Source organism: Cyanistes caeruleus, chromosome 1 (genome assembly GCF_971803275.1).
Source record: "Cyanistes caeruleus chromosome 1, bCyaCae1.hap1.1, whole genome shotgun sequence".
NCBI classification, from domain to species: Eukaryota; Metazoa; Chordata; class Aves; order Passeriformes; family Paridae; genus Cyanistes; species Cyanistes caeruleus.
Window position 1 is genome coordinate 111,259,115 of NC_141701.1, and position 26,076 is coordinate 111,285,190.

A 26,076-nucleotide genomic window follows, 5' to 3' on the forward strand; every position below is an offset into this window, starting at 1 on the left:
AACATCCGGGTCCCCGCCGGCGCCGCGGCGCCGCCGCCCGCTCCGCGTCCCGGGGAGGCGGCGGGGCAGGGGAGGGAGGAGGAGGCAGCAGCGAAGATGGCGGCGGCGGTGGGGAGAGCCGGCTCCTTCGGCTCCTCTTCTTCTTCCGGGCTCGGCTCGGCTGCCAGCTTTTCCTCTGCTTCCTCCGCCGCTTCTACGGCCACGGCCAACAATAACAACGCGGAGCTGCGGGCGGGCGGCGATGAGGACGATGGGCAGAACCTCTGGTGAGTGCCCGCCCCGCCCCGCGGACCCGGGCGCGCTGGCCGCCGCCCTCGGAGCGCCTCGGTGCCCTGCGGGGGGCGAGGGGAAGGGGGCTGGATAATCCCCCCGCCCCCGCTGGCGCTCAGTGCCTCAGTCACTGAGCTGGGGGGGCACCTCCCCTTGGCAGTGGCAGCTCCTGCCCTGCCCCCCGCCCCTCATGCCGTAGCCCCCCCCATTCCCAGGAGATGGCGAGGGTGGGGACCGGCAGGAAGCAGGAGACCCTTCCTAAGCGCTGTCGTCTCTCCTCGCCAGGTCCTGCATCCTCAGCGAGGTGTCCACGCGCTCGCGCTCCAAGCTGCCTTCGGGGAAGAACGTCCTCCTGCTGGGTGAGGAAAGCATCCCGATCCTTCTGCCTTCCCCTCCGCACACAGACTGAGGAAAGCATCCCGATCCTTCTCCCATCCCCGCCGCACACACAGGCGGGCTCCTGGGCTCTCTTGGGCGCCTGCAGCTTCCCTTGTTTAGCGCCCCAAGGGAAGGGGGGGTGATGGGTGGCAAGGCGCTGTCTTAACCCTCCCGCTTCCTCCCCTTGCATGGCTTTGCTTCTTTTTGGAGATTGTCCACAGATACTTTAGATGGGCGCCTCATCATAGGTACCTCGCCATAATACCCTCACTGTCCTTCCCCCAGCCTTGCTCCATAGGCGGGGATGGCTTGGATCGGGAGCTGTTATTGTCTCTCCCACGTGAGCCTTGGCTTTGGGAGGCGTGCGGCTCCCGAAGCCTCCCCCGCCGGAGCCGAGCCGGCGGTGCCGCTTGCCGGCGCTTGCGGTGTGTCATGCGGACACAAAAACCGCTCCCATGGCCCGAGCGGCATCAATGACGGTGCTGCCTGCGGGCCGGAGGGCGGGGAGGGCCCGGGGAGGGCCGTGCGGGCTCTGCCCTGCCCACTCGCACCCAGCGGCAGCGCTGCCGCCCTGGGATCTCCACCCAGGGCCTGAGTCCAGCCTGGCCCTCGGCAAGGTGAGAGGTACGGAAGGGGACTTTGATAGGGCGGTGATTGGACACCCAGCTGCAATTCATGAAGGAAAACGATACGCCAAAATTAAAAGCTTCATGGAGGAGAGAGAGAAATGGATGGTCTCAAGTGTACGTGTATGAATAGTTATTAGTATTATTATTAGTGTGGTGTGGTTTTTGTTGTTTTGTTTACCTCAAAGACTATTAAATACTATTACCAGTAGACAACATAACGAGTTCAGGTGTATGGATTTATAACAAGCTGCTTCTTCCACTCCTTTTGCCAGCCTCCCCATCCCCAGAAAGAACTGTGTTAATATTTGGAAACAGGGTTAAAACTCAGAAAATATATTTTTGCAGACTCTGTGCACGCTATGATTCTGCGTAGCCTCATGGTTTGTACTCTCGAGGTTTTTCGAGTTAGGCTTTTTTTTTCCCTCTGTAATCCTAAAGCAATCACTGTGATCCTTTTCTTCCTGTTTTGATAAGCTGAGTGGTTACTTAAAACTGACTGAGAAGGAGAAGACTGTGCAAGGGTGATAGCATGGTCTTCTGAAGCTCTAACAAGACTTACTACCCTTTAATTTGTTGCTTTGTATGTTATGTAATTAAGTAGGATATTGAGATTGGAAGTTGCAGTGATATTAAACAAAGGAAATATTTCATAAGGATTGGCAGCTTTTTAGGTATGACACTTTGAACCTAAATTGGATGATTGTCCTTGCTGAAGTTGGAAAATTCTTCTTCAAGCTGTGATCCTTGTCAAGAAGATTACACTGTTTGTTTTTCCTCTCTCTTCGTAGTCAGGTAATCCTTAGTGCTCAGTAACTGGAGACTGCTTCCTTCAGAGCTAGAAAGGATACCATAGATTGTTTCCAAGTGCTCATGTAGTTTGTGCCATACAACCTGTTGTATATAAATTTCCTTTTTTGCCATTTATGTACAGCTTATAGAATGACTTAATGTAAAAGCTTTTTCTCCTTTATTTGTCTGATGCATTTCTTTGGAAAATGTACAGATTTGTAGAAGAAATCCTAATTCTTGCTTAGAAATTGTATTTTCTGGAAGGCCTTGATCCAACAGGGGGCAAAAAAACCCCAAATTTGGCATGTATTTAGGAAAAAGAATATCAGGTCTGAGGACTGGCCAGTGAGGACCATGGCTGTGTTTTTCATGAGAATATGTAATCTTTGTTGTTCACTTGCAAGTTATGATGCTGCTCCTGAAGCAGAGTGGCACAGGAAATGGAGAGATTTTATGTATTCTGTATTGGACAGATTCAGTGTGTGAAGTTCTATCTGTCTGGATTTTTGAGCTGTGTTTATGGTTTCTCTGTTACCAAACATTTCCTCTATGTTCAAGCTTTGTTCCTTTAGATAGTTTTGTACCAACTTTTGTTACTTAATACAGAGTACTTCCCGGCATGGTAATTTTAAGTTTCTTTATACTTTCAGTACTTGTAAGCAAAAGGTGTAAAGCTGACCAGCATCATGATAGTTTTCAGTCAGTTTGTGGCAGGCGAATATTTACTGTATAAACAGTCATATTGGTCAAAACTTGCCAGATTAAATGTGATTTATAGTAACAAATGAGTGCTTATTTTCAATACAAACTGCATTAAAAATAATCCCTTAAACCTCCAACATCTTTTGGCCCCACCCTGAAAAACCAACTGGAAAAACCCACCATGTAGTGTTCTTTTGTTTGCTAGGACAGGTTTTCTAATTTGCCTACAGCGTTTTTATTTTTGAAACAGTGCATATAGTTGTACGCCTAATTGTTCTGGAAACCTATGTCTGGCATGCAAATTCTGCTATTTCAGTGTTTATTTTTAGCTGTGTTAACATCTCATTTTTAAGAACCTGGAAAGCAGTTGGAGTTATCTAACTAGAGGAGACTGGAATGCCAAATGTTAATCTCTAGATATGGCACATTGTTTTGTGAAGTGAAGGTTAACAAATAATGTTGGTAGTCATTTGCTCAAAATCAGCCCAAAATTAATTGACTTACAGTTTTATTCTCCGAAGTTGTTTCACTTGCAGACATTTTGTCAATAACTATTTTTCTTTAAAGTTTAAACTCTGATTGGCACCACCTGTGGTGTGAAAGCTTCTCATCTTTCTGTTCTTGTATGAACAAATAATAAAAGTGCAAGCTTTTCTAAACTTTACTGTAAGTCCCTCATGCTCTGATTCCTAGGTAGTTTTGTCATAGTGGCCATAGCTACCAGCAGAAAATGTAAAAATGTCCATGCGTTCTTAAGGATATTGAGTGCTCTCATTGACATTTCTAGCTACTTTTTGCAGATAGCCAAAGCAGTGTGTTTTTGTTGCTCTTGCTTAATTCTTTTCTCTTTTTTCTTCTTCTCCTGGGCTGCCTTTTGCTCAATTGCGTAATAAAGGTAGTTGATCACAGGAGCTAGTTTTTGTGATGAGAGAACTGATGCTTATAACTGGGAGCTCTTGTGTTCGTTCCCTTTCTGATATATCAGTGAGTGGAGTAGAGGGGAGCAGCTGACAACTCACCATTGCAGATTATGGATGGAATCCTCAGTGCTGTGGAATGTGTGAAGGCTTGGATTCAGAGACCTGAACTAAGAATTTATCCAATAAACTGCTGCATGCATTCAAGCAGTAATGTTCAAAGTCATTCCAGGATGCACCAGAACACAGGCTCCCAGCTGGCAAGTGAATTGAATAGATGTTTTCTATCTGGCTTTGTGTTTCATACATTTCCTCTGTCTCTGAAGCACAGTATATTCTTTGGCTACAATTTTAACAATGTCAAACCATCCAGTGACACTCATATGCCTGACTCTCTGTGTCTTACTACACAGTTATGCTTCTTGTGAATCACTAGTGTGCTTGAGTTTTGTATGCATTTTACTCGACTTGATGATAAAAGCTTTGAGTTTAATGGGCAGTGAGAGTTCAATTGCCTCATGTCCACATATTCTCTTTATCCCAGACATCTCACTTCCCAGGGCTAGGCCTGTTTGTTTGAATCTTGGAGCTCTGCTCCTGTCCAGTGGCATCCAGTAAAGATGCTTGGAAAGAAGCAGAATCCACAGCTAATTTACAGGTACACTTTTCTGTGTGTAGGTGTACCATTTTCTGCAGTAGCAGCCATTCCTAGTATACCTTCAAGAGCAGGTTTAGCTTGCTGCTTTTTTCTAGTGAACCTGTGGAATATAAAGAACTTGAAAGTTAAGTTTTGATATGGCAAATTTTCATGAGATTGTAAAATCTGCTTACTTTAAATTTGTACTCAACAGTATAAAAATTAGTTTTTATTTTCATTTTTTCTTTCCAAAACCTGACAGCTTAGTTTTTATAATTTGATCATTGAAACTGATAAAATACTTCTTGTTCATACTGTCCATTATTATTAATCTCAAATATTTTAAAAACCCTTGTACTGCAGAAGTTACTTCAGAGGGTTTCTTTTTGTCCTCTTGCAACTAATTCACCTTCTGCAGGCAATGAAAGCCTTGCAAATGTAGTCAAATTGTGTTTAGGTCAGCAGAGTTGTGCTTCTAAAGTGTCAATTGTTTTGATGGGGCATTGACCTAGATAAAATTCTAATTGCTTGTTTTGAAGCTACATTTTTTTAGAATTAAATACACAACTTCTTTATTGTGTATTGTCTTTGTTGTCCTTCCTGCTATAATACCCCTCCAAAAATCCAAAATTACAAGAATGCTGTGTAGTAGAAATCGCCTAAAACAGCATGGAAAGTTCTGTGATTCTTGAATTGCATTTATTTTAGTTTGTCTCTGCAGTGTCAGAGGTGCTGCTGGTTACTGGATCTATCTCAGAAATAGCTCCAAAGGTGAAGAACACTGAAAGGAATTGTGCTTTTGTGTTTTTTAGTCAGGTTAGTGGCAGGAGTACCAATAAAGGTGTCCCATGGATAGTAACATGGGATTATTCTATTTTGGTAGTGAACCTGGATAAAATACACTAGACAACTTCCTGCTATGTTAAAGGAGAAGGACTGAGTTAGAAATGGATGCTGTTCCTAGTCACTGTAGAATTCTCTGCAATATTTGCCTTTCTCTGACTGTGGGTCTCTCCAAACACTGTTAACACCATTGCCGTACGTATTTCCACAGTCAGGCTGTGTATTCTTCTGGTGCAGACATGGCAAAATATTTGCTGGAAGAATTATCTGCAATCTGCTTTCTGTCATGTTAAAAGGCTGACCTGCAATTAAGGCGCTCCTCAGAAAAGTTACTTAATTTTTCAGTGCCACAGATACACCAAGTGAACTGTATGTGAGGGGAAAGATTTATCTGGCAGAGTAAAATAAACTTGGAGAGGGAGACAATTTTTATTCAATGAGCAAGTGAAAATTTAGTGACAAGTTATTTGTAAACTTGTTATGGCCTACTTATTGTGCGCTTCCATGTTGGTTTGAGAGATTGTATAGAGGGCTCTCATCAGCGTAACAAATTTTGTTCTTTAATTCTCTGAAAGCAAACTGAATTTGGCTTACTCTGATTATTTTGGTCTTGTTCTGTAAAGGACATTCTTCAATTAGTATAGAATGTGTAAACAAGCCTCTTTCACTAATACGCAGCTGTAGAAAAGGCAGTTATTAGCTTGTGACAAGTATTTTATCTTGAAAATAGCTATAGTGCACATGTGCTTGGTTCTAGTAGGAAGATCATTACGTCTCTATGCCACTGTGTCAGGATGTAGGCATTCCACATGGTATGGAATAGAGTTTGCTCTGGAACTCTGGGAAGGCATTTTAACCCCATTTGTTAACTCATGTTTAGACTTGATGGCTTTGTTTTATCATATTTAAGCAAGATAGATTTTTTTTTCTATTAATAAAAATATGCAGTGTTTTATGCTACAGATATTGGACATTCTGGATTTTTCTATCCAGAAGCAGTCTTTTGCATTGTAAAAAGTATAAAGCTGATTAACAAAAATATGCTTAGGGGTGTGGGGTGTGCAGAAGATGTTAATTGGAATCATTACTTCTAGTTTTGTTCGGCCTTGTTTGAATGTGTTTTTTTTAGAGATGAGTTGTAGAATTCCCATATCAAGCTGAATTTTAATTGATTAAAATTCAAACAAAAATCTTCCTTCAAGGAACCACTAGGATTATAGACTACAAGCAAGTACAGCATCCAGGGTTTTTCAAAGAGCTGTTGAAAAAAAAATCACAGTCCTGGATTGAAGAGGGGCAGGCTACCAATACTGATGACACAAAATAAATATTCACTTCTAGTCTCTTTGCCTTGACATATTTTAAACACACTAGACACTTTACAATGGAGGAACAATTTAAACAGGCAGTCAAAGCTCATGCCTGTCCTGGAGATAACACATTTATTGCTCTTCCATGTTTCACAGATTTCTGTGACAAGTAAGAAGTGTTAAAGGATTCTTGTTATAGGACCAGTGAAATTCTACTTCTGTTTTCATTTGCTAAACTGAAAGAAATGTGGAAATAGCATGAGTAGTAAATATTTTGAATTTGAAAATGTTAATTTAAAGTTTGAATAAGTTCTGTAACGGAGAGCCTAAGTCCTCTCTAAGGTACTAGTTTATGGTTGAACAGTTGGTGTAGCAGGACACAGGTAAGTGCTTGTTTGCCTGCACTCACAGAAGGAGATTCATTCACCTCATTGCCCACTCTTCCTGTCTGGGGGGGGGACCATTCTGCTAAATTCTGTATTGTAGCAGAACATTTAGTGATACTTGATTTTCTGCTCAGTAAAAGTGCTTTTTGCCTGGAGTTGTGAGAAGGGAGGAGGCTGGGAAGGGTTTCTATTGTTACAGTTTCCTGTATGTTTGGGGGCAGCAGCAAGAAGGAAGTTTTCAGAATCTGTTTTGTGAAGAGAGTAGCACCTTGGACAGAGGAGCTTTCACAACTCCAAACTGGAGCTCATGAGAGGAATGTAGTAGCAGCAGTGTGCGGATAAAAATTCAACAGCGTTTGTTTAGTTGGGTATAAGACTATCCATTTTGTTAACAAGACAGTGAAATACTGTGTGTAAGCAGATTGGTTTGGCTTTGTTTCAACTGCTTCCTAGCCTGACTTTTGTGCAAAATTAAATCTGTTGTTTTTCTTTTACTGGTGTTCAGCTTTGGTGCATAGCACTGCTTGTTAGAAACATCACTTCTGTTTCTTCACTGTTGTATTAATGTGTGAATGCAGTTTGGTTTAATGGAGAAATTTTGTTTAGTATTTACACCACAAAAGGAAGCCTTTTTATGTTATTTGCAAAAGAAGGGTGCAAAATCTACCTGATTTTTATTCTCCCTTGAAATGCTATGTCAGAAATGTTTTGCTCTGTGAGCTTAGGTATGGAAGTCAGTTGTTTAATTATCCCACAGTTAAAAATAAAGAAGCTACAGGATTTTCCAGAATTCTGAAATGAAGTGGAGATTGATGGTAATTATTCTTGAAGGTGCATAAGGCTCTTTTTTCTATATTGCTTCAGTAGCACTTGAAAAAAATTCTATTTCATAATATTAATAAGCAGTAATGTTTGAGCCTAGGGGATATGAAGTTTTCCTTTTGTCTGAAACTAAGCAGTATTACTTTTTAATATACTTTAGAGATATCCAGAGACAAACAAAAAAAGGTAAATATGTTAAATGTGTTAAGGTTTGTAATTTGAAAAGCCATATATGTATTGTGATTTACATATTTTCTTAACATATATCCTTTTTTATATGCCCCAGGTAGCAATTAATGTTAATTATATCAGTATGTTGTGCATTATCAATCAAACCTCCAACTGCTAATAGACTTTAATTTCCTTGCATATATTTCTCTCTCCTCTGGGGGAGAGAGAAGATGCTGTACAAGGTAAAGCATTACAATGTTTGATTTTGTTCAAATTTATTTTAAGTAAATTAAATTTTGTTTGAGAAGTCTTAGAAGTTAGCACTTAGAATTAATCTGATAATGAGATTTCTAAAATCAATCTAGAAGTTTTAGATAAACACTGGCTTAAGATTTTCTGTTTTGATATTGTTGCTGAAGAGTAGCTACAAAGCAAAAATCTGCTGCTGCTCTTTCTTAGCATAACTCAGTGTATTCAAAGTGTGTTGACTTTTCAAGTGTTTTTTATTGAAGACTAGGTTGGGAAAAAATAATAACAAGGATACAAATATGTTTGCAGTTGTCATGATTTCAAAAGGTATATGCAACATACTATGCATAGAAAGTAGACGTAGACGAAACCTCAAGTTTTTAGCATGCTGGGTTTCACTAGTGTGGGGTTGGACTAGCTGACCTTTGAACGTCCCTTCCAACCCAAACTATTCTGTTATGATTCTGTCTTCTCCTGGCCAAGACAGTTATCTTTTCCTCACCTTTATGATCAGTTGTTTGGGCAAAAAAGAGGAAGTCCTTGTGTCATAAATGATGGTCCTGTTTTTACTTCCTCACAGCTTTTAAAATACTACTGACTCTAATTTGGTTTAAATATGTCAAGAACTCTGTATCTCCTATGGGCTAGGGCACATTTAGCTAGGCAGCTATTTTGTACCCTTGCAAATGGGTCATCCTGTTTATAAACTAGTTGGTTTATGTATTATTAAATTCAGACTTCACTGATGCATGATTCTGGCTTCCCTCATGAAAGATGAGTGCTCCTCTCTTCATGCAGTAACTTGTACAGAACTGTTATGTGTGTCAGTGATCCACCTGCCTGATCTTAATGTTTTGAAATGGGTGAATATTTGCTAAGGACAAGAGAACAGACAGGCTTCCTCATGGAACAGATTAAATTCAAGTAGATCTGTGATGGAAGGCTGAAATTACTGCTGTGTGTGCATATGTGTCCGGAGGTATTCATTTTACTTCAAATCAATTTTTCTTGTGCTGTACTTGGTAAAGCTTCTTTTAGTGTAGAGGGGAAAATAAAATTCCAGTTCTTACTTTGCCATAAGGTATTAATTTAACAATATTGAACTCCAGTTTATTTTAGGCATTTGGAAATACGGGGTTGGAGAGGAAATGACATAACACAGAGCCATGACAAGTAAGGGGCCTGTGGGAAGTATATTTCAAGTTTGCTTATATTGCTTAGCATGAGCACTTTGTAACAATAGTTGTCTAGGTATTAGCATCTGTATGTTTTAATTTAGACTGTTTAGGTGTATATTTTATCAGATGCAGAACTTTTTACAACCATGGGTGTTTTTTAGAATTGTTGCAGCTACTTTAAGAGCTGGTAGATACACACAGGAGATAGTAAAGTTTCCCAAATTCAAGCAAGTAGAAATTTTTATTGTCACTTGTGTGAATCCAACTCTAGTATGCAAAAGAACTTAGCTGGAAGTCAACTGTTCTGAGAAACTCAGAAAGCTCTTTGGTGCAACCCCTCATTAAAAGGAGTAACAAATTTTGATTTGTCTTACCTGTTGAGCCTTCTGCTGGCATGCATTAATTGAAGCTGCCAATTCAGAAAGGTAAAACAGCACAATGAATCATAAGACATTGTTGGCAAAAGTTAAAGCAGCTTCATAACATTAGAGCAGCAGCTAATAAAGTCTTCTCAGTTATTTGTAGATGACAATTTTAAGAAGCTTGGGTAAGTACAGAGGTAAAGGCAGAGGAGGAATTGTAATTCATCTATGGTGATGAAGCTTGAACTCTTCACTCTTCATCAGTCGTTTAAAAGATACTCTTACAAGAGGAAAAGCTTGATGTATGACTAGAAAGTAGCATTGCTTTCCAATGGTTATTTAAAACTAGCTGTAATTGTTTGCTAATGTGCATCTTGATGAGCACAGGAGCTCACAAATGAACCCTTAAATTGTGGATAAGTTAAAGGAATGCAATTTATTTTTTCATTTAACTTGTCTATACTTAACTGGATTTCAAACTTCAGTGCTGGTTTTATTTCTCTCTCTCTTTCTCAAAATATATTTAATTTAAAATGCATTCATTCTATTGAGTAAAATTCCCATGGCACCTTAGAGTAGGCAGTCTTATGTTTTCCAGTGTTAGTGAAATATGAAAATAAAGCTGTCCTCTAAATTGAAGACTTAGTGTGGCAAATTTGGGGATGATATGTTAAGCAAATTCAAAATCAGTCTATCAAAGTGTGATATCTCTGTTCTTTACAGTGGTTATAGCTATAGTGTTTTTAATGTAGCCATAGTGATATCTGTAAGATTGTGGTCAGTTCTTTTCACAGGGAAAACGTCATTATGTCTAGCAGTGAAAATTACTGCCCTTGAACTTTTGTCTTTGTTATGTGATTAAAAGCAAGTGTTTAGACTCTTCCTCTATAGGAGAGACTTGGGAAAAAATGTTCTGTTTGACACAAAATTGATAAAGTGTTTCTTAGGGACCTGGGATAAACTTCAGTTTTATAAGCTGTGACTTTCAAGAATTTTGTCATGTCTGTTACAATACTCATCATTCTGCAAATGAGAGAAGAAAACAAACTGACAAACCCCTGCTTTATGTCCAAATTCAACTTGATTACTCTTTTGAACTGGAAAAAAATGCACATAAAGTTTTCCAACTCTGAGACTTATGATTACAAATGAAGTTTTTCAAGAAGGGTCTCTGACAGTAGTTGAAGTGTTTACATTGTGCATATGCTGTAAGGTTCAGTGGTTATCCAAGATCCCTTTGGAAGGGAGAGAATAGGAGTGAATGGATCTGGACTGCGGGCTTGTCTCTGTGTTGTCCAAATACACACAAATGTATTGTAAGGCAGTGGGCTTACTGTTTGTCACTTCTTTTTAAAATTTCTTGAGAGCTGTAAAAGAGAAAATATTCAAAGAAACCGGTTCATAAAAGCTGAGGTAATAGATTTGCCTTATTCAGTGTGCTGTTTGAAATGAGAGAGTTCTGAACTGTAAGAGGAGCTTACTATGAATTAAACTCTATTTTAGAAAAACTTTGTTACTGCTTTGTAGTTGAAAGACTGAAATTGTTTGAGGTGTTTAACTACTCCTTTGCATATGCATTTAAAGATCTGTATAAAAGCCTATTACAGGTAACGTTGTTGGTGTCATAATTGCATTTATCAATAAGTAGAAATAATATTTGAAGCTGAAGCATGCACTTATAACAGATGGATGATAGGGGCAAAACCTGCTGTGTTTCAAAACTCCAATGAGCTCAGTTACCCTGTTAAGATACAGTTTTCTTTTTGCCCCAGGTGATTTTTAATATGTAACTGTGCTTAAAGACTGAGTGATATCTTCTGTTTCTTCAGGTGAAGATGGAGCAGGTAAAACTAGCTTAATAGGAAAAATTCAAGGAATAGAGGAGTACAAAAAAGGAAGAGGAATGGAGTATTTGTATTTAAATGTGCATGATGAAGACCGAGATGGTAAGTCTGTATTTGTAACAATATCTTAAACCAGTTTGAAAGCAATGGTTGAGTAGTGTGATATTTGAAATGACAGTGGGATGTTTTTCTGTCTTTATAGTATGCAGGAATCCAGCTTATGCCAAAAGTGATTTGTATCATAAGGAAGTTTGTCTGTGTAATTTCTTCAGTAGATATCAGGAATGACCACTGAAGTGGTAGAGAAAGAGAGGAACCTGTCTAAAGAAAAAGCTAAAAAGAAAAGACCAGGGAAGCAGACTTAGCTGCAATATTCTGAATAGATGTGTGTTCCTCAGGCCTAGAGGAGAAGGTGACCAGGCTTCTATCTTCCATTTCAATTGCTGTGGCAAGTAGTTAATGTGAACCTACAGAGAAACCTTTGTCTTGCTGGCACACAATCTGCGAGACTATTGCCATCAATTCATGGGTAGGAAATTGTGCACAATGCTAAAGGAGATTTAAAAAAACAAACAAGAAAATCCAAAAACCTGGGTGAAGGTATGGCTAGAAAGGAAAAAGTATGTTTAAGGTCCTGTTTAATATCCCAGTACCTGGAGTTATAAGTTGTGAATAAGGATGTACTGGAAGCTTCGGAGGAAAATGGGAACTCTTGTATATACTATATAAAAAAAAAAAAAAAAATCCCAAACATGTTGAAGGAGAGCTAGAAGAAATTTGCCTTTTTTTTTTTTTTTCTTTTTTTTTTTTCCTCTGAAATCACATGCTTTCCTGACATTCATGTCTGGATACTGGTCTCCAAGATGGCTTGGAACCAGATGTAAGAAGATTGGGAGTTTTCTTTAAATGTCTTCCTCAGAACTTCTGTACCAAGTAATAAAAATCTACCTGAAATGACATGTAATTACATTAAGCCAACTAATTTTGAATCAGCATTTCTTCTTATACTGCATAAGTGTTTGTGAATTTCTAGTATTGTGGTATTTTTTGGGGGGAAACAGTGGGATGGTCTGTTTGTATGGTGATTGTCCTTTTGCAAATTGGAAGAGTAAACTGTCTGTTAAGTCAAACTCAGTCATTAAAAACTTACAGCTCTTCAGGTTTTTTTGAGTGGCTGAAGTACATTCTGTGCTCTAAGAGTTATCCAACCATGTCAGATGGAGTTTTGAAAGAGAGATGGCAGTCCTTGAGAGCTGAGCAGGCCAATGGCTGCAAAAAGATGACTGAGTTCACCTAATATTTCTCTTCTAAGTTGCATCTTGAAGAAAACGTTTTCCTACTCAAAAATGGTGATCGACTGTTTTGGAAATGTTGAATGCTTCCTCTGGATCCTCTCTCTCAGATAATGTATTTAAAATCTTAAGTTATCAGCCATTAAACTTCAGGGTTTGAAAGGGGAGGAGCTTGTCTCCCCACAAGTTGCAGATTGCTGTGTCATTATGTATGTTCAGTAGACTGATAAAACATCATCTGCTTTCTTCCTTGTATTTTACATGTCCAAGGAACATTCAATAGCTGTTATGTAGTGGTGTCTTTCAAGTAAATCTCATTAAATGCTTTTCCTTTTTTTTTTTTTTGTAGACCAAACAAGATGTAATGTATGGATTTTGGATGGTGACCTGTATCACAAAGGTCTTCTTAAATTTGCAATGGAGGCGAGCTCTCTAAAGGACACTCTAGTTATGTTGGTAGTAGACATGTCTAGACCTTGGACTGCACTGGATTCTTTACAAAAATGGGCAAGTGTTGTAAGAGAACATATTGACAAGTTAAAAATTCCTCCTGAAGAAATGAAAGAAATGGAGCAAAAGAGTGAGTATTCTGCAAATACATGGGAATCCATTTAAATATGCTTAATGCTTTCTGCACCATTTAATCTCTCCATTGCAGTCTTTTTCATTCTTTGGAAGTGGTATTTAAAATTAGAACTTATCAAGCAAGTCTAGCTTCAAATAAGTCTCAAGTAGCTATGTGAACAATACTAGTCTTTCTAACAGAATAACAATATAGGGGGGGAAAAAACTTTCAGAATGAACACAGCTGAAATTAGTCTTGCTTTTTAAGTATTTTTCTAGATAAGATTCACCAGGCAAAAAAAAAATTCTAAGCATTCAATTAATTTTTCATTTATTTGTTTAAAGGCAGATCACTACATCAGCTTCTTAACTGTTCCTGTAGTTAGCCAGTTAGAGAATCTGGGGCCTGTTCTGTGCCTACCAAAAGTGTAAATTTTGAGAGGATTTATGGCAGCATGGCCATGTCTGGGCCCTTTCCACTTGAAGAGTTTTGTTGTAATTATCATTGATGTTAACAGAGCTATGTGTTTGTTGCTCTGTCCGTGTCTTGTTTTTTTAGTTTTAAACATGCAGAACACAAAGATTTTGCAGGGTTTCTTAAACTGGCTGACTGAACTCATATTATAGCTCCATGTTACTTTTGAGCAGCCCTTTGCATTTCCCTTAGGGTAGTAGAATTTGAATCTTTCCCATTCATCTCTCGGTGAATTACTACGAGGAAGAGATTTGAGAAAGCTGCGTATTGAGATCAAATAGCATGATTAAACATGCTTTTTAAGTCTGAAGTTGCACTCTGACTGGTACATTTTTAAGCAATGAGTGCTTACACTAATTTAGAAATGTAGCTGTGCTGTGATGAAGTGGAATGTAAGGTGAGAGTTGTAGATACTCTGAAATGAGATATGTGGAATATTAGTTGTTTTGTTTGTCCCTTTAAGGGAGAGATTCTTCTAAGGGAAGTATCCTTGAGAATCATATCTTCCAGGTGGGAGGAGTTGAGCTCTCTTGGACGTGTTTTTTGGTTTGGTTTTGGATGTTAGTGCATGTGTGTTAAACATTGCCTCAAACACTTTCAGGATAGGATTTTGCTGGATGAAAGTATGGATGCAGTATGTTATAAAAGGTGTATAGGTGATAGTTTTGCTTCTATATAGACTGAGTGAACAGAATAGAGAAACTACAAAATCCAGAAAATGTAAGTGATGAAAGGAGTCAAGAAAAAAATGCTGCTCCATTTAGTTTTGTCAGTCTTGGTTTTCTATCATCTGGTCTAATTCTTACAGATCTAAGTCATCTGAACACTGGCTATAACAGAGGCCCTGGAAGCTTTGTTTTGATCCCGTTGTGAGGTGACTTCATGCATTTCTAGGCGGGCAGGAGCTTGCCAAAAGGATGAGGGAACATTGTTTGCCTGACTTTTGGCTACAGGATCCCACTAGATTCTTGCGTCAGGCTCAGTGCTCCTGAGAGCTTATTTTACTTGCTACCAGGACTGAAGTCTGCTGAGGGTTTGTGTGTGTGGTTTTCTGGAGGCATGCTGCTGTGTTTGTCTTCAATTCTAGCAGCTTAACTCCACTCAAAGACAGACCCTGCGAGGACTAGAACTGGTACAGAAAGGCATTTGGGGATACATAGCTGTGTGTGAAAGGTTGGAATAGCTCTTCCTCTTCACTGAATTAATCTGTGTTTAATGAAATTGTGTTTTTTAAGGAAGACCTTATCTTTCTAAGGAAGATAGTATTCCACAGTTTTGGAGCTGTGATATACTAAATTATTCCTCCTTTATACTGCTTTCCATACTTACATAAAGATTAGTATGTTATGATCACACATTGGGAATTTTAGGAATCCACTGGATGATTTATGTGATTATCCCAGGACAGGATACTATACAGTAAAGACATTGCAGAGTGACTGGCATATTGTGGTGAGAACTCTGGGTTTCAGATACATTCAGTGAATCTTAAAAGCTTTTCAGACCAGACTTGAATTAGAGCCTGAGTTGACAGTTTGTGATGATAACGTGTGCATGTGCTTTTTGTTATTGTGAACTCCAAGATCTGCAGAAAAATTGAATAATCTTGACCCAACATTAGTTTTCCTCTAGGGTGTTGAACTAAATCCTGCTCTGTTAATTGCAACAGATGCTTTTCTAGGTATAAACTCAGAGAGCTTCAGTCAGTTTAGTGAAGGTAGCAGTGGATTAACACAGAAAGGGAGGATGTTCTGGTGTAGTTCACTGCCCCTGCGCATGATGCAGCTGAGCTGCCTTGCTGCCCGACTTCTTGTGCTGAATCAGGATGTGCTACTCATGGAATAGAAGGCAGTGGTTTGGTTTGGTAGAGCCTTGTTTCTGCTGTGTGGAACAGGACATGTGATGTGAAAAATACAGACATTTTATGCCTCACTTTGCATCCCTGACTGTCGGAATAGTGAGTGTGTAATTAGAGGCTTGGGTGTGTGCAGCAGAACATGACAAGTACTTGCAACAAGAATTAGAAAAAAAGGAAGTTAGAGTGTAATTTACCCTGCTTGCTACATTTTAAAGTAATATCTGATAATTTTAAAGCATTCCAAATATTTAATATGCTATTAACTAGTCATAAAGCTAGTTTAAAGTAGTGTTTATGTTTTCTATTATTTTTTGTTTATAGGACTACTGAGTCACTGTACAGAGAGTGAAGTGTGGACAAAGGGTCTTTGTAGGTAAAACCTAGTATACAGTGGCAGCTAAGCAGTTTGTGTGAAGCTTAATTCTGTTTATTCTGAAACTGTTACATTAACTTTGCCAAGAAGAATGGAAGGAAACTTATGTCCTTTAGGAAGCAGATCAAACGGCAATCCTTAGTAGCAACTGCCTAGTGGTTTCATAATGAAACGATTTAAAAAAAAATATTTCATATTGGCCTTATAGGCAGTTTTATCTGATCATGTTCTTCTGGCAATTGATCCAGCATATCTCAGACTTGCTAGTTCTTCCTTGTGCTGCACAGAGCCAAGAGCTAGCCAGGACTAGGTGCATGCTCCATTTTTTCAAGACCAAGATGCAGACAGTGCTAGAGATCAATGGCAGTGGAAATCATTGTTGAAATAATAAAGCATCTGATGTTTTAATGTAACTTTTTTTACTTTCAGTGGTAAGAGACTTCCAGGAGTATATAGAACCAGGCGAGGATTTTCCAGCTTCTCCACAGAGAAGAAATACTTCATTACAGGAAGACAAAGATGACAGTGTGATTTTACCCCTGGGTGCAGATACACTAACATGTAACTTAGGCATTCCTGTAGTAGTAGTTTGTACAAAGGTTTGTTTCACATTTTAGGTCTTTTGCATATTTTATTGAAGTAACTTGGTCAATTGTGGATTGGGGTGGGAAGCAGATGGTTATTTAGTTATTCTGAATACCTCACTTAAGAACTCTTAAAGTGTTTAATATGGATGGTTGGTTATCTTCTGGAACCCATTATTTCATGTTCTATAGGAATTAGCTTTTCCTTTAGTTCTACCAGTTTTAAAGGAATTGAGAAATACCTCAGACCTGGTTTTGCTCACAGAAATGAGCTAGTCAATAAGCAACTAGAATTCCCCTTTATTTCCACGGTGCTCCATATTCTGAAAATAGTGGGGTTTTTTTAATATTTCTGATATTTTTCTGAAGATAACTTCTTCAAGAGTTGTAGTTAGTGAAGTGCTGCACTTCTAACTTTTCTCAGTTCTTAGGGGTCTATGCGATCTGTTTTGGTTTCTGTTAGATATGTAACCATATTAGAGAAAATAATGGTGTGGTTCTCCTGTGGCTATTTTTTATCCGGTTTTCTTGTTTTTTTCCCCCCGGCTCCTCAGTTCTCATTGGCATTAAGCATACTGCATCTGCAGCCTCTGCTGTCCCCCAGGGAAGGCCAAAATCTTTTGATGCATATGCTGTTCCTTCTCTGGAAAGCTAACCCTCTCATTTGAACAGCATGTTTTTCCCACCTCCTAGTTTCCTTCTATTATTTTCTCCACCCCCACACCTTTTTTCTTTTTCTGCTTCCATATTCCTTGCTTTTGCCTTCCTATGCAAAGAGCTAGTTAGTAACTGGATTAAAAACACTGTCTTTTAATGCCACAGTGTGTAAAAAAACAATGGGTAAAAAATGGTGATGTCACTTAGTGGCAAGTTTTCAACAGAGATTTTGAGTGGGGAGTGCATTGGAGTGGGGAGGGAGAGTGCATGAAAAGTTCCAGTCACTTGAACTCTCAAGTTATGCTGACTCCAGTACACGTCCATCTAGTTATATGTTATTAAAACCAAAAACATTTAGTTGTGTTTCTAAACTATCTTAAAAGGTTTTGTTTTCCTCTGCACTACCCCACCCCACTCCATCTCCCTTTCCCCTTGTGAACTGGATGTGTAGCAGCACTGCTATTTTAGCAGTATATTAATTTTGTGTTTATTTTGACAGTGTGATGCCATCAGTGTTCTGGAAAAAGAGCATGACTACAGAGATGAACACTTCGACTTCATTCAGTCACATATCAGACGGTTTTGCTTACAATGTATCCTTTAACACATCATAAAGATGATACAATTATTCAATTCAATGTTTATATCAATTATGACAAGCTTAGAAGAATATTTGTGTCTGTACCAAAGTAGGATGCAACTCTTTTACTGTAGCTTGCAGTCTCCTTCAGCTACCCCCATGGGCAACATCTAATAACATTTTTCTGTTTTCTTGTACCTTTTTTTTTACAGAGCTACAAGAGTTTCTAGCATGTCCCCTTACCATGAATTGCCTCTATTTCCCTAATTAGGAAATCAGTTCTCAGAACAGCACATTTTAGCTGACAAGCTCCCTAAATACCAACAAGATAATTAATTTAAGTATGATCTTGCTCCAGATGCACATAAGGCATGTTATTTTGTCCCAAATATGCTGTCTTCTCCATGCTCAGTAATTCCACAGGACGAGGTTAGGACAGAAGGAAAGAGGTGTGAATTGCTGTAGGCAAGGTCCACTGACTTCCCTTGTATTGATACAGAGACAATGCCCAGAAGCTGTTGCTCTGCTATTATTATTTTTAAACTTCATTATTTTAGAATAAGTGTATAAAATACTAGTCTAATATTGTTTATTCAGATAGACATGCTGAGATGTAGATTTTAGATGCCAGTAACATGCCTACATTGTGTCTGTCATCATTTGTGCTGAGGTAAAGGGAAGTTTAAATGCTATTGGAGGGACAGCAGGTGACAGATGGAAAAGTTAGTTCAAGAGCCAGAGACCCCAGTTGAAATGGCACTTCCTTCAAAGGGCTTCCAAGACCTAATTTTTCAAAATGGAATTATGTAGTGACTCTTGTGTGTGGCAGAAGAATATAAAACAGTAGGGATTAGCCTCCATAATTGCATATGCCGTGTACAACTTGCAATTCCATTCTAAATTTCCCAGAATAGGAATCAGACCCCACCATATGACTTTCTTCTAGGATTTGAATTGCAGGCATGTAGAAATAAATTAGGGAATTTGGTATTTTTATAATCCCAAAGTAAAAATTACTCTTTTATTCATCCTGTGCATAAAATGTGTTGATTTGATATTGAACCATGCTAGAATACTAAGCACTCTCTTGGTCTTTTAGTAACTGATACATAGTAAACTCATTTGCCTTCATTTCCTTTAAAAGCAGATCACTGTATAATGTGAGAGTTTGTTCCCCTAATTAAAAAAAAAACCCCACAGATGGGAAAGTAGAAGATATTTGGCATTTTTGAAGCTGCTAGTGTCAGTGCTGTAGTGATTGCAGGGTGGGATAAGGAGAAGATACAAGGATATGGCTTGAAATTTTTTGATCACTAAAAGCAGAAGACTTCTTAAGGGCATTTAGTGAAACCATTGGTCCTGGGAGGCTTTGAAATCAAGAAGAGCCTTTGCTTTACTTGAAAATCGAGAGCTGAGGTGGCCTAGAACAAATGCAGAAAAGAAGAAAGATTGATTTAAGTTACTTAATAGCTTATTTCAGAATGAAGTGTTAGAAGTTATTTGACCTGTTTTGCTTTGGTTTTGTATTCCCTTTCAAAATTCTACAAAGTAGCTGATCCTTTTTTGATAGTTTAAAGGTTACTTTAGTTTCTCTTACTCTCCACTAAACAAAGTTTTCTTTAACACGTTCATTTAGATGGGGCAGCACTTATTTACACTTCAGTAAAAGAAAACAAAAACATTGATTTAGTGTATAAATATATAGTCCAGAAGTTGTATGGATTTCCTTTCAATGTTCCAGCTGTTGTTGTGGAAAAAGATGCGGTATTTATGTAAGTTATCTGCACTATTATGTGTATGTGACTACAAAATGAATCTGCAATTCTGTAAAGCTGCATTTATTTTTGGTTTATGACTTTTAAAGTTCCATGTAACATTCTCATGAGTTGGAATTTGGTGAGTGCTAGTGGATGATTACAAGCATGCACTTCTCCAGTGGATGAAGATTATAAACACTGCTCCAAAGGGAAATGTTAAGCATGGTGAACCAGTCTTTACCTACTTATACTGATCAATCTTGCATTGGAGAATGGGCACTGTGACAGCTTTCCTGGCTCTCAGTTGTGTGCAGTTCAGGAGTGCATGCAAGAATAGCCCGAAGCAGCAATAGAATTTTAAGCCAAATAATCCCTTCTCTAGTCCTGCAGGTTGGGATAATGACAAGAAGATAGGAATATTGCATGAGAATTTCCAGACACTAAAAGCAGATGACAATTTTGAAGACATCATAACAAAACCACCAGTCAGAAAGGTACACTGAGATCTCTTTGCATTTAACTTCTTTGCTATTTATTTACCTGTAATTTTTTTCTCTTTCATTGAGACTGTGCTTCCAGCTTATCAAAAGTGTGATGTACTGGGGGTGGGGGGGAGGAATGTTCTTGTTTTGTACTTAAAGTAGCTCTTTAGTTAACAAAAAGGATCATTATGTGTTTTTGTTCTGTATAGCTCTTCTTCAGCTTACATCTTACTGTTACATTGTTTAAGACTACAAATACACTTGATTTGCTTTTAAGACATGTTTGGTATTGAAATGCCTAAATATGATTTACCTGTTTCCCAGGTTGTGTTTCTTTAAGAACATTTCATTTTGCTCTGAGTTGTTTACAACTTCATAATGCTTTCTGTTGCTTTTGGAGTATTTAAAATAAGAAAGCTTGAGACAGTGTAAAATCAAAAATAAACATGTGCAAACAGCTTTTACATACATTCGGTGTATTTTCCCTGGTGCTATCTAATGAAAGGCCTTGACAGAATGACCTGTAAACATATGTGAGGTTGTTGAACAAAATGCCTGCAGCAGTGGACTCTCATGAACTCAAAAGTTATTGAAGGCAAATATTTCTATGGCTTTTTTCTAACAAAGCTAAGATTTTGTAACTGATCTTATTTTCAATTGGGAATTATTTTAGTGGAGGAAACTAATACTATGTCCTTTCTGAAATCTTAAGAGTAATTACCAAGTCATGCTAAATAGGTAACCAAGGAAAATATAACTGACAATATTTCCTTTTGCATGCTTACAAACTTCAGGCCTGGATTATAAACTTTGATACTGATATTTCCCATGCTTGCTTGGGAAAAATTTTTGATGAATTTATTTGGAAGGAGAGTGCTTATGATTTGATGCATAGAATCGGGATCTGAGATGTCTGTGTCCAGTTCCTACACCAGTGTGGAGCAACACAGCTGAAGAGTTATGTGTGCCATAGTTACCTATAAAGTAATACTGAGGTGAGGCCTCAATACATTAGCAGAGACATTTGTGTGACGCAGAGTGTGTATATCTGTGAATGTTTCTTACTGATCCTGAAACTCCTGAATGTGCCTTGTGAACATTTACTTAATTCCTTTTCACTGAACAATTAAGTGAACTTTTTAGTGGGTCTTTCTACAAATGTATCTACAGCTTTATGCTTGACAGGTCAAAGGAGTTAATGATAATTCTATTTCACTTCTAATTAACTTGGCCTAAATGGAATCATGAGGCAGCAGTCTTAAATATGAAAAATGTGATACGCAGCAATCACAGTATTTTATACATGTACTTCATGGAATATTTTGGTCATATTCACCAGAAGATAAAAAAGAAAATACCTTTCTTTCTTTCTTTCTTTTAGTCAAATTTATGCTCATGTTTTTGTATTGCAGTTTGTTCATGAAAAAGAAATTGTAGCAGAGGATGACCAAGTGTTTCTTATGAAGCAGCAGGTAATTTTCTGTCTATGAAACAAGCAGCAAGAGTTTAATTTAACAACATTCTCAATACAAACTTGGGGTTTTATTCTTAGTCATTATAATATCTAACACTTACATGTATGTTTGTTTTTTTGCAGTCACAGTTGGCAAAACAACCACCTACTGCTGCAGGAAGGCCAGTGGTTAGTAACAAAAATTTTAAATACCATCACATGAAAGTCGTTAGCTTTTATTTATTTAGAAGTTTGATTTTAATGGCACTGTCAAATATTGTTTGATCTAATTGTTTTAAACTACATAGTATTTAAAGACTCGTAGTGCTCTAAAATTATGACACTCCACAGTGAGTCACAACAGCTTGTATTGACAGTAAGGGCTAAAGGGCCTGGCTCTCCTTTTCGTATGTTAGAATGAATTTATGGTCAGAGGCACTACTGAGTAACAGATGGATTTTCAGGTTTCTCATGGGGATGAAATTAAAAGCTTCTCTTGTGTTTTAGTTACACTAAAGTTAATAGTATGTTCTACAAGTGTGAAAAGATTTGTATGCAATCAGCAAAATCTAATCCTGTGTCATTTCAGTTGCATGAGATACTACATTTAAAATACAAAAGCTTAGGAGCTGTGAGAAATAGCAAAATGCTTCATTTAACCTGTTCTTACACTTTGGGTTTGTTGGTTTGTTGTTTTCTGTTGTTTTTTTTTTAATAGGATGCCTCACCAAGAGTTCCTGGTGGCTCTCCTAGGACACCAAATAGATCTGTAACATCGAATGTTGCCAGTGTTACACCCATCCCCACTGGGTCAAAAAAGATTGATCCTAATATGAAAGGTATCTTTTCTTATGAAGGCACAAATGTACCTGGAGAAGTAGAATAATTGCTTTGCCTGCTTGCTTTAATTTTCTTATTTAGATTTATTAACGCACTAAAACAGTATTTACTTAGAAAATCCGTGTTGGTTTTGTGTTGTGTTTTTTCTTTCCTTCTTCCCCTTGTAGCTGGAGCTACATCTGAAGGAGTCCTGGCTAACTTCTTCAATAGTCTCCTGAGCAAGAAAACTGGTTCTCCTGGTGGCCCTGGTGGTGTTGGTGGCAGTCCAGGAGGAGGTGGCACTGGAAGTGCTGGAAGCAACTTACCACCATCAGCAAAAAAGTCAGGTATGATTAATGACAAAAGATCAACTCAATCTAAATTGAGTGATGCATTGTTTCTGTTAGTATAGTTTATCAGAATTATGAACACTACCGTATTTAACTGAATGTTAGATATATATAAATGCTTTTATATTCTATATGGCTTTTTGCTTTTATTTTCACAGCACTTTAGTATTGTATTTTTGTGGCTTTCAGAGGAGCAAAGAAAACCTTCATGTAGTTGTTTAAGCATGAATCATGTCAACATGAGTTCCTAGATTTTTTCCCTTATTTCCACCATCCCAGTGAAATAGTTTATGCCATAAGCCTCTTCTAGTCTTATTTAAATAGGGTAGGACTGTATTTCAAGTTGATTCTTTTTGACAATACTGTCAGTATTAAAATAGCTTTAAATTAATAGCTAGTGTTCTAGCTCTGATGTGATAAGTGCTTTGAGTTTAGTGACAGCCTGTAAAAATACTTATGGTGTTTTCTTTTGACAGCTGTTTATATATGAGGCAATTTAAAAATATTATTAATCTAGAAATGTTTAATAGTGACTGTGCTAAAGCTAGATGCAGGAATGTACTGACTCCCTGCTTCCCCAGAGGTTAGTAATGCTGCACTTAGGGGAGAATGCTGGTGTTTCATTGGTACTTCACATTTCCCACTAACATTTTGTGTAGATTAACCCTGAATTTTTTTTTCACCTCTGCACAGTTCCCTTTTCTAAGTGCAAAACTCTCAGTGCAAACTTTGGCTAAGCAAAGTCCGAGTGCTTCCTAATGTGCTGTAGGCAAAGTCAGCAGTGCCAGTTTGAACAACATATGGAGATTGTTCAAACAAATGCAGCTGACGCAATATGAGGCACAGAGAGCACCCACTGAAAAATCCTGTGGGGAGTGGCTGGCAGCAGGTTTGGATGATGCCAAGCAAACAGAGGTAGCACTCCGGAAAAGTGTTCTGTCTGGAGCTGTGGCAGAAACATCAAGGACAGAATTTAATCATTAAGGAGCAAAACAGTTCTCAGAAATTTCCTACTCTGCAACAAATGAAGGGTTAGGATTACAGCCGGTTTAACATCAGAAAGGACTATGTTTTCAAGGAGTTATCATAAATGCTGATAAATTTGGCTTAGATATGACCTCGTCATCATCTTCAGTGTTTTCTGTCTTGTATTTAGTGATATCTGCGGCACTCACTCTTCAAATCTGAAAACTGTCTGTTAAGACAGTAGTTTGGGATTTGAGAATTACTTTTTCCTCAGCAGCTTTGGGAAATTCCACTGCTTATTAGTTGGAACATTAGCTATTTTGATTTTAATACAGTATTATCTTTAGTTAAATGATTTGAAGAGCAGTGAAGTACATCTGGCCAAAATTACCTTTATGGATAGTTCCTGTTAATTTGCAGCTTCAGAAAGGATTCTGGGACACTGCTACAACTGCATGTGTGTCAGAATATTCTTTTACAGATGCTGTGCACCCTTGTCATAGAATTGGAGTCCTAATACTGCACTGCCTTTTCCCATATTTTCTCCTCCATTCTTGCTATAGAACATAGTGGGATAGAAACCTAGACTGAGGAGGAGGAATTAAAAGGGTGGGGGGAAATGGTGTGTTTTGAGTTTGAATTAAGTTAGAGCATGGCTGCACAAATGTTTGTGCCATTCCAAGTTAGGGAGGGGATAAGTGGGTGAGGAGAGAAAGGGATTTGCCATCTGCAGGTCTGTGTGTACCCATGAGCAGTGGTGTCAGGTTTGTGTTGACCTAGTACACAAAACTGACTTTGCTGGGCTTGCTGAAACCCCTGATTTTTACATTCAGCATTATTTCAAAACAAATTATACAGAAAACTGTATAGAAGTAGTCATAACTGCTAGTCTTAATAGTCTTCTGTATTTTATACTTTAAGGATATGACTTTCTCTCTACTGTTTCCTCTCTGTTTCTTTAGGGTTTTGGCTTTATGCCTTAATTTTTTTACCCAAAGCATGCAGTAACAATTATTAGGATTTGTCTGATTTGAGAATTGAAGATACCATAGGTTTTTCATAAACATGACTGAATGATACACATTTATTTTGTAGGTCAGAAGCCAGTTTTAACAGATGTTCAGGCAGAATTGGACAGAATTTCACGAAAACCTGAAATGGTCTCTCCTACATCATCTACATCTCCCACAGAAGGCGAAGCATCTTGAAGACACCAAATAAAACCAATTGTTCAGTTTTCTGGGATAATTCAAACTTGCCTCTGCCTCTTCCTTCAGTGACTGGAACTAAAGAACTGAAATAACTTTCAGAACACCAACCATTGATGTCTGTCTTTCTTTTATATGTGTTGCCCAACTTTACAAAAGGGAGCTGTACAGATGGAAAACAGTTATCACATTGTGTAGGAGCACTGCTCACAGTGCAAAAACAGTAAATTAATTCTTTTCTTCTGGGTTTTGTTAAAAAGTCAGTGTAATTCTGTAAAATTGCAAGTATGTCCACTTAAGTGATAGGGGTTGCTTAGAACAGGAAAACTGATACACACCACAGGCACTTAATTTATATTGATTTTCCAATCTGTTAGGTAAGTTTAATACTATCTTAAATAGATTAACCTCTACATGAGAGAACTACTGCTAGTTTTCAAAAGAGAAAAATAATTGCACAAATCTATAATAGCAACAAACTCCGGTTATACTTAAACACTTCATTGGGAATATGGTTTAAAAAAATCTGTTTCATCTCCACTGAAATTTACACTGCATTCAAAAACCCATGCAAAAATGCATTCAGGTATAAGACTAAATTAGTGGCTGGGGTTTTTTTGTTTTTTCCTCTTTGATTAATTTCAGACACTGAATAAAAGATGTATAAAGAAAAAGCAGAGGTTAAATGTACAGAATATCAGTATCCAGATTTGTCTATATATATATGGCTCAGCCTTAATGTCCCCCACTATGTTTCCCACACTACTTATGGTTTAAAATTGGTCATCAAAACTGTAATCAGTTAATAAAGTATTCTCTGCATTCAAATTTAAATAACTTTCATTGAAGCCATGGTGTTCTTGTTCATTTACAGTTACATCTAAGGATGTGGTATAAAGCATCTTAAAACATGCTTTTATATTTTTACTTCTCAGTGAATAATATCTTGCAGGTATTTACACTTCCCTAAAACATTGTTTCTGGAAGGAGGGGGATAAGTCTGCAGTGTTTGTTCCTAGGAGTGAAACTAGTTTATCTGACTTGGGTGGTTTGTGCTGCAATGTTTTCAAAGCACACTCATTAGACTAAGGATCTTGCTGCTGGCTGCAGTGTGTTGTCTAGTAGTTGACCAAGGTTAGGACTTAAGCTTTCAGTACACAAATGTTGAACA

General features: G+C 38.1%; 1 protein-coding gene and 1 long non-coding RNA gene across 2 annotated transcripts; one reads left to right on the top strand and one right to left on the bottom strand.

Moving 5' to 3' along the window:
• Position 1: 1 nt before the first annotated feature.
• Positions 2-25,739, top strand: DYNC1LI1 (dynein cytoplasmic 1 light intermediate chain 1). Its single transcript, XM_086850402.1, has 13 exons — positions 2-266; positions 556-629; positions 11,473-11,589; positions 13,129-13,359; positions 16,479-16,648; positions 17,790-17,883; positions 19,507-19,642; positions 20,010-20,121; positions 21,522-21,581; positions 21,707-21,751; positions 22,281-22,401; positions 22,570-22,728; positions 24,793-25,739. Exons 1-13 carry the CDS (start codon positions 97-99, stop codon positions 24,903-24,905), a joined length of 1,602 nt encoding a protein of 533 aa, XP_086706528.1. The 5' UTR covers positions 2-96; the 3' UTR covers positions 24,906-25,739.
• On the bottom strand, positions 16,452-21,593 carry LOC147655824 (uncharacterized). The gene is made up of 3 exons (XR_015276416.1): positions 21,468-21,593; positions 19,869-20,011; positions 16,452-19,291 (listed from the first exon to the last, which is right to left on the bottom strand). It is a non-coding gene; the product is annotated as an uncharacterized LOC147655824 (long non-coding RNA).
• Positions 25,740-26,076: the final 337 nt, after the last annotated feature.

What these genes read in the sequence shown, in the direction of transcription:
- DYNC1LI1 (XM_086850402.1), top strand. Translation starts at nt 97, where the DNA reads ATGGCGGCGGCGGTGGGGAGAGCCGGCTCCTTCGGCTCCTCTTCTTCT. An exon ending in GACGATGGGCAGAACCTCTG is followed by an intron (nt 267 to 555) that starts GTGAGTGCCCGC and finishes TCTCCTCGCCAG; the next exon opens with GTCCTGCATCCTCAGCGAGG. An exon ending in CAGACGGTTTTGCTTACAAT is followed by an intron (nt 17,884 to 19,506) that starts GTATCCTTTAAC and finishes ACGTTCATTTAG; the next exon opens with ATGGGGCAGCACTTATTTAC.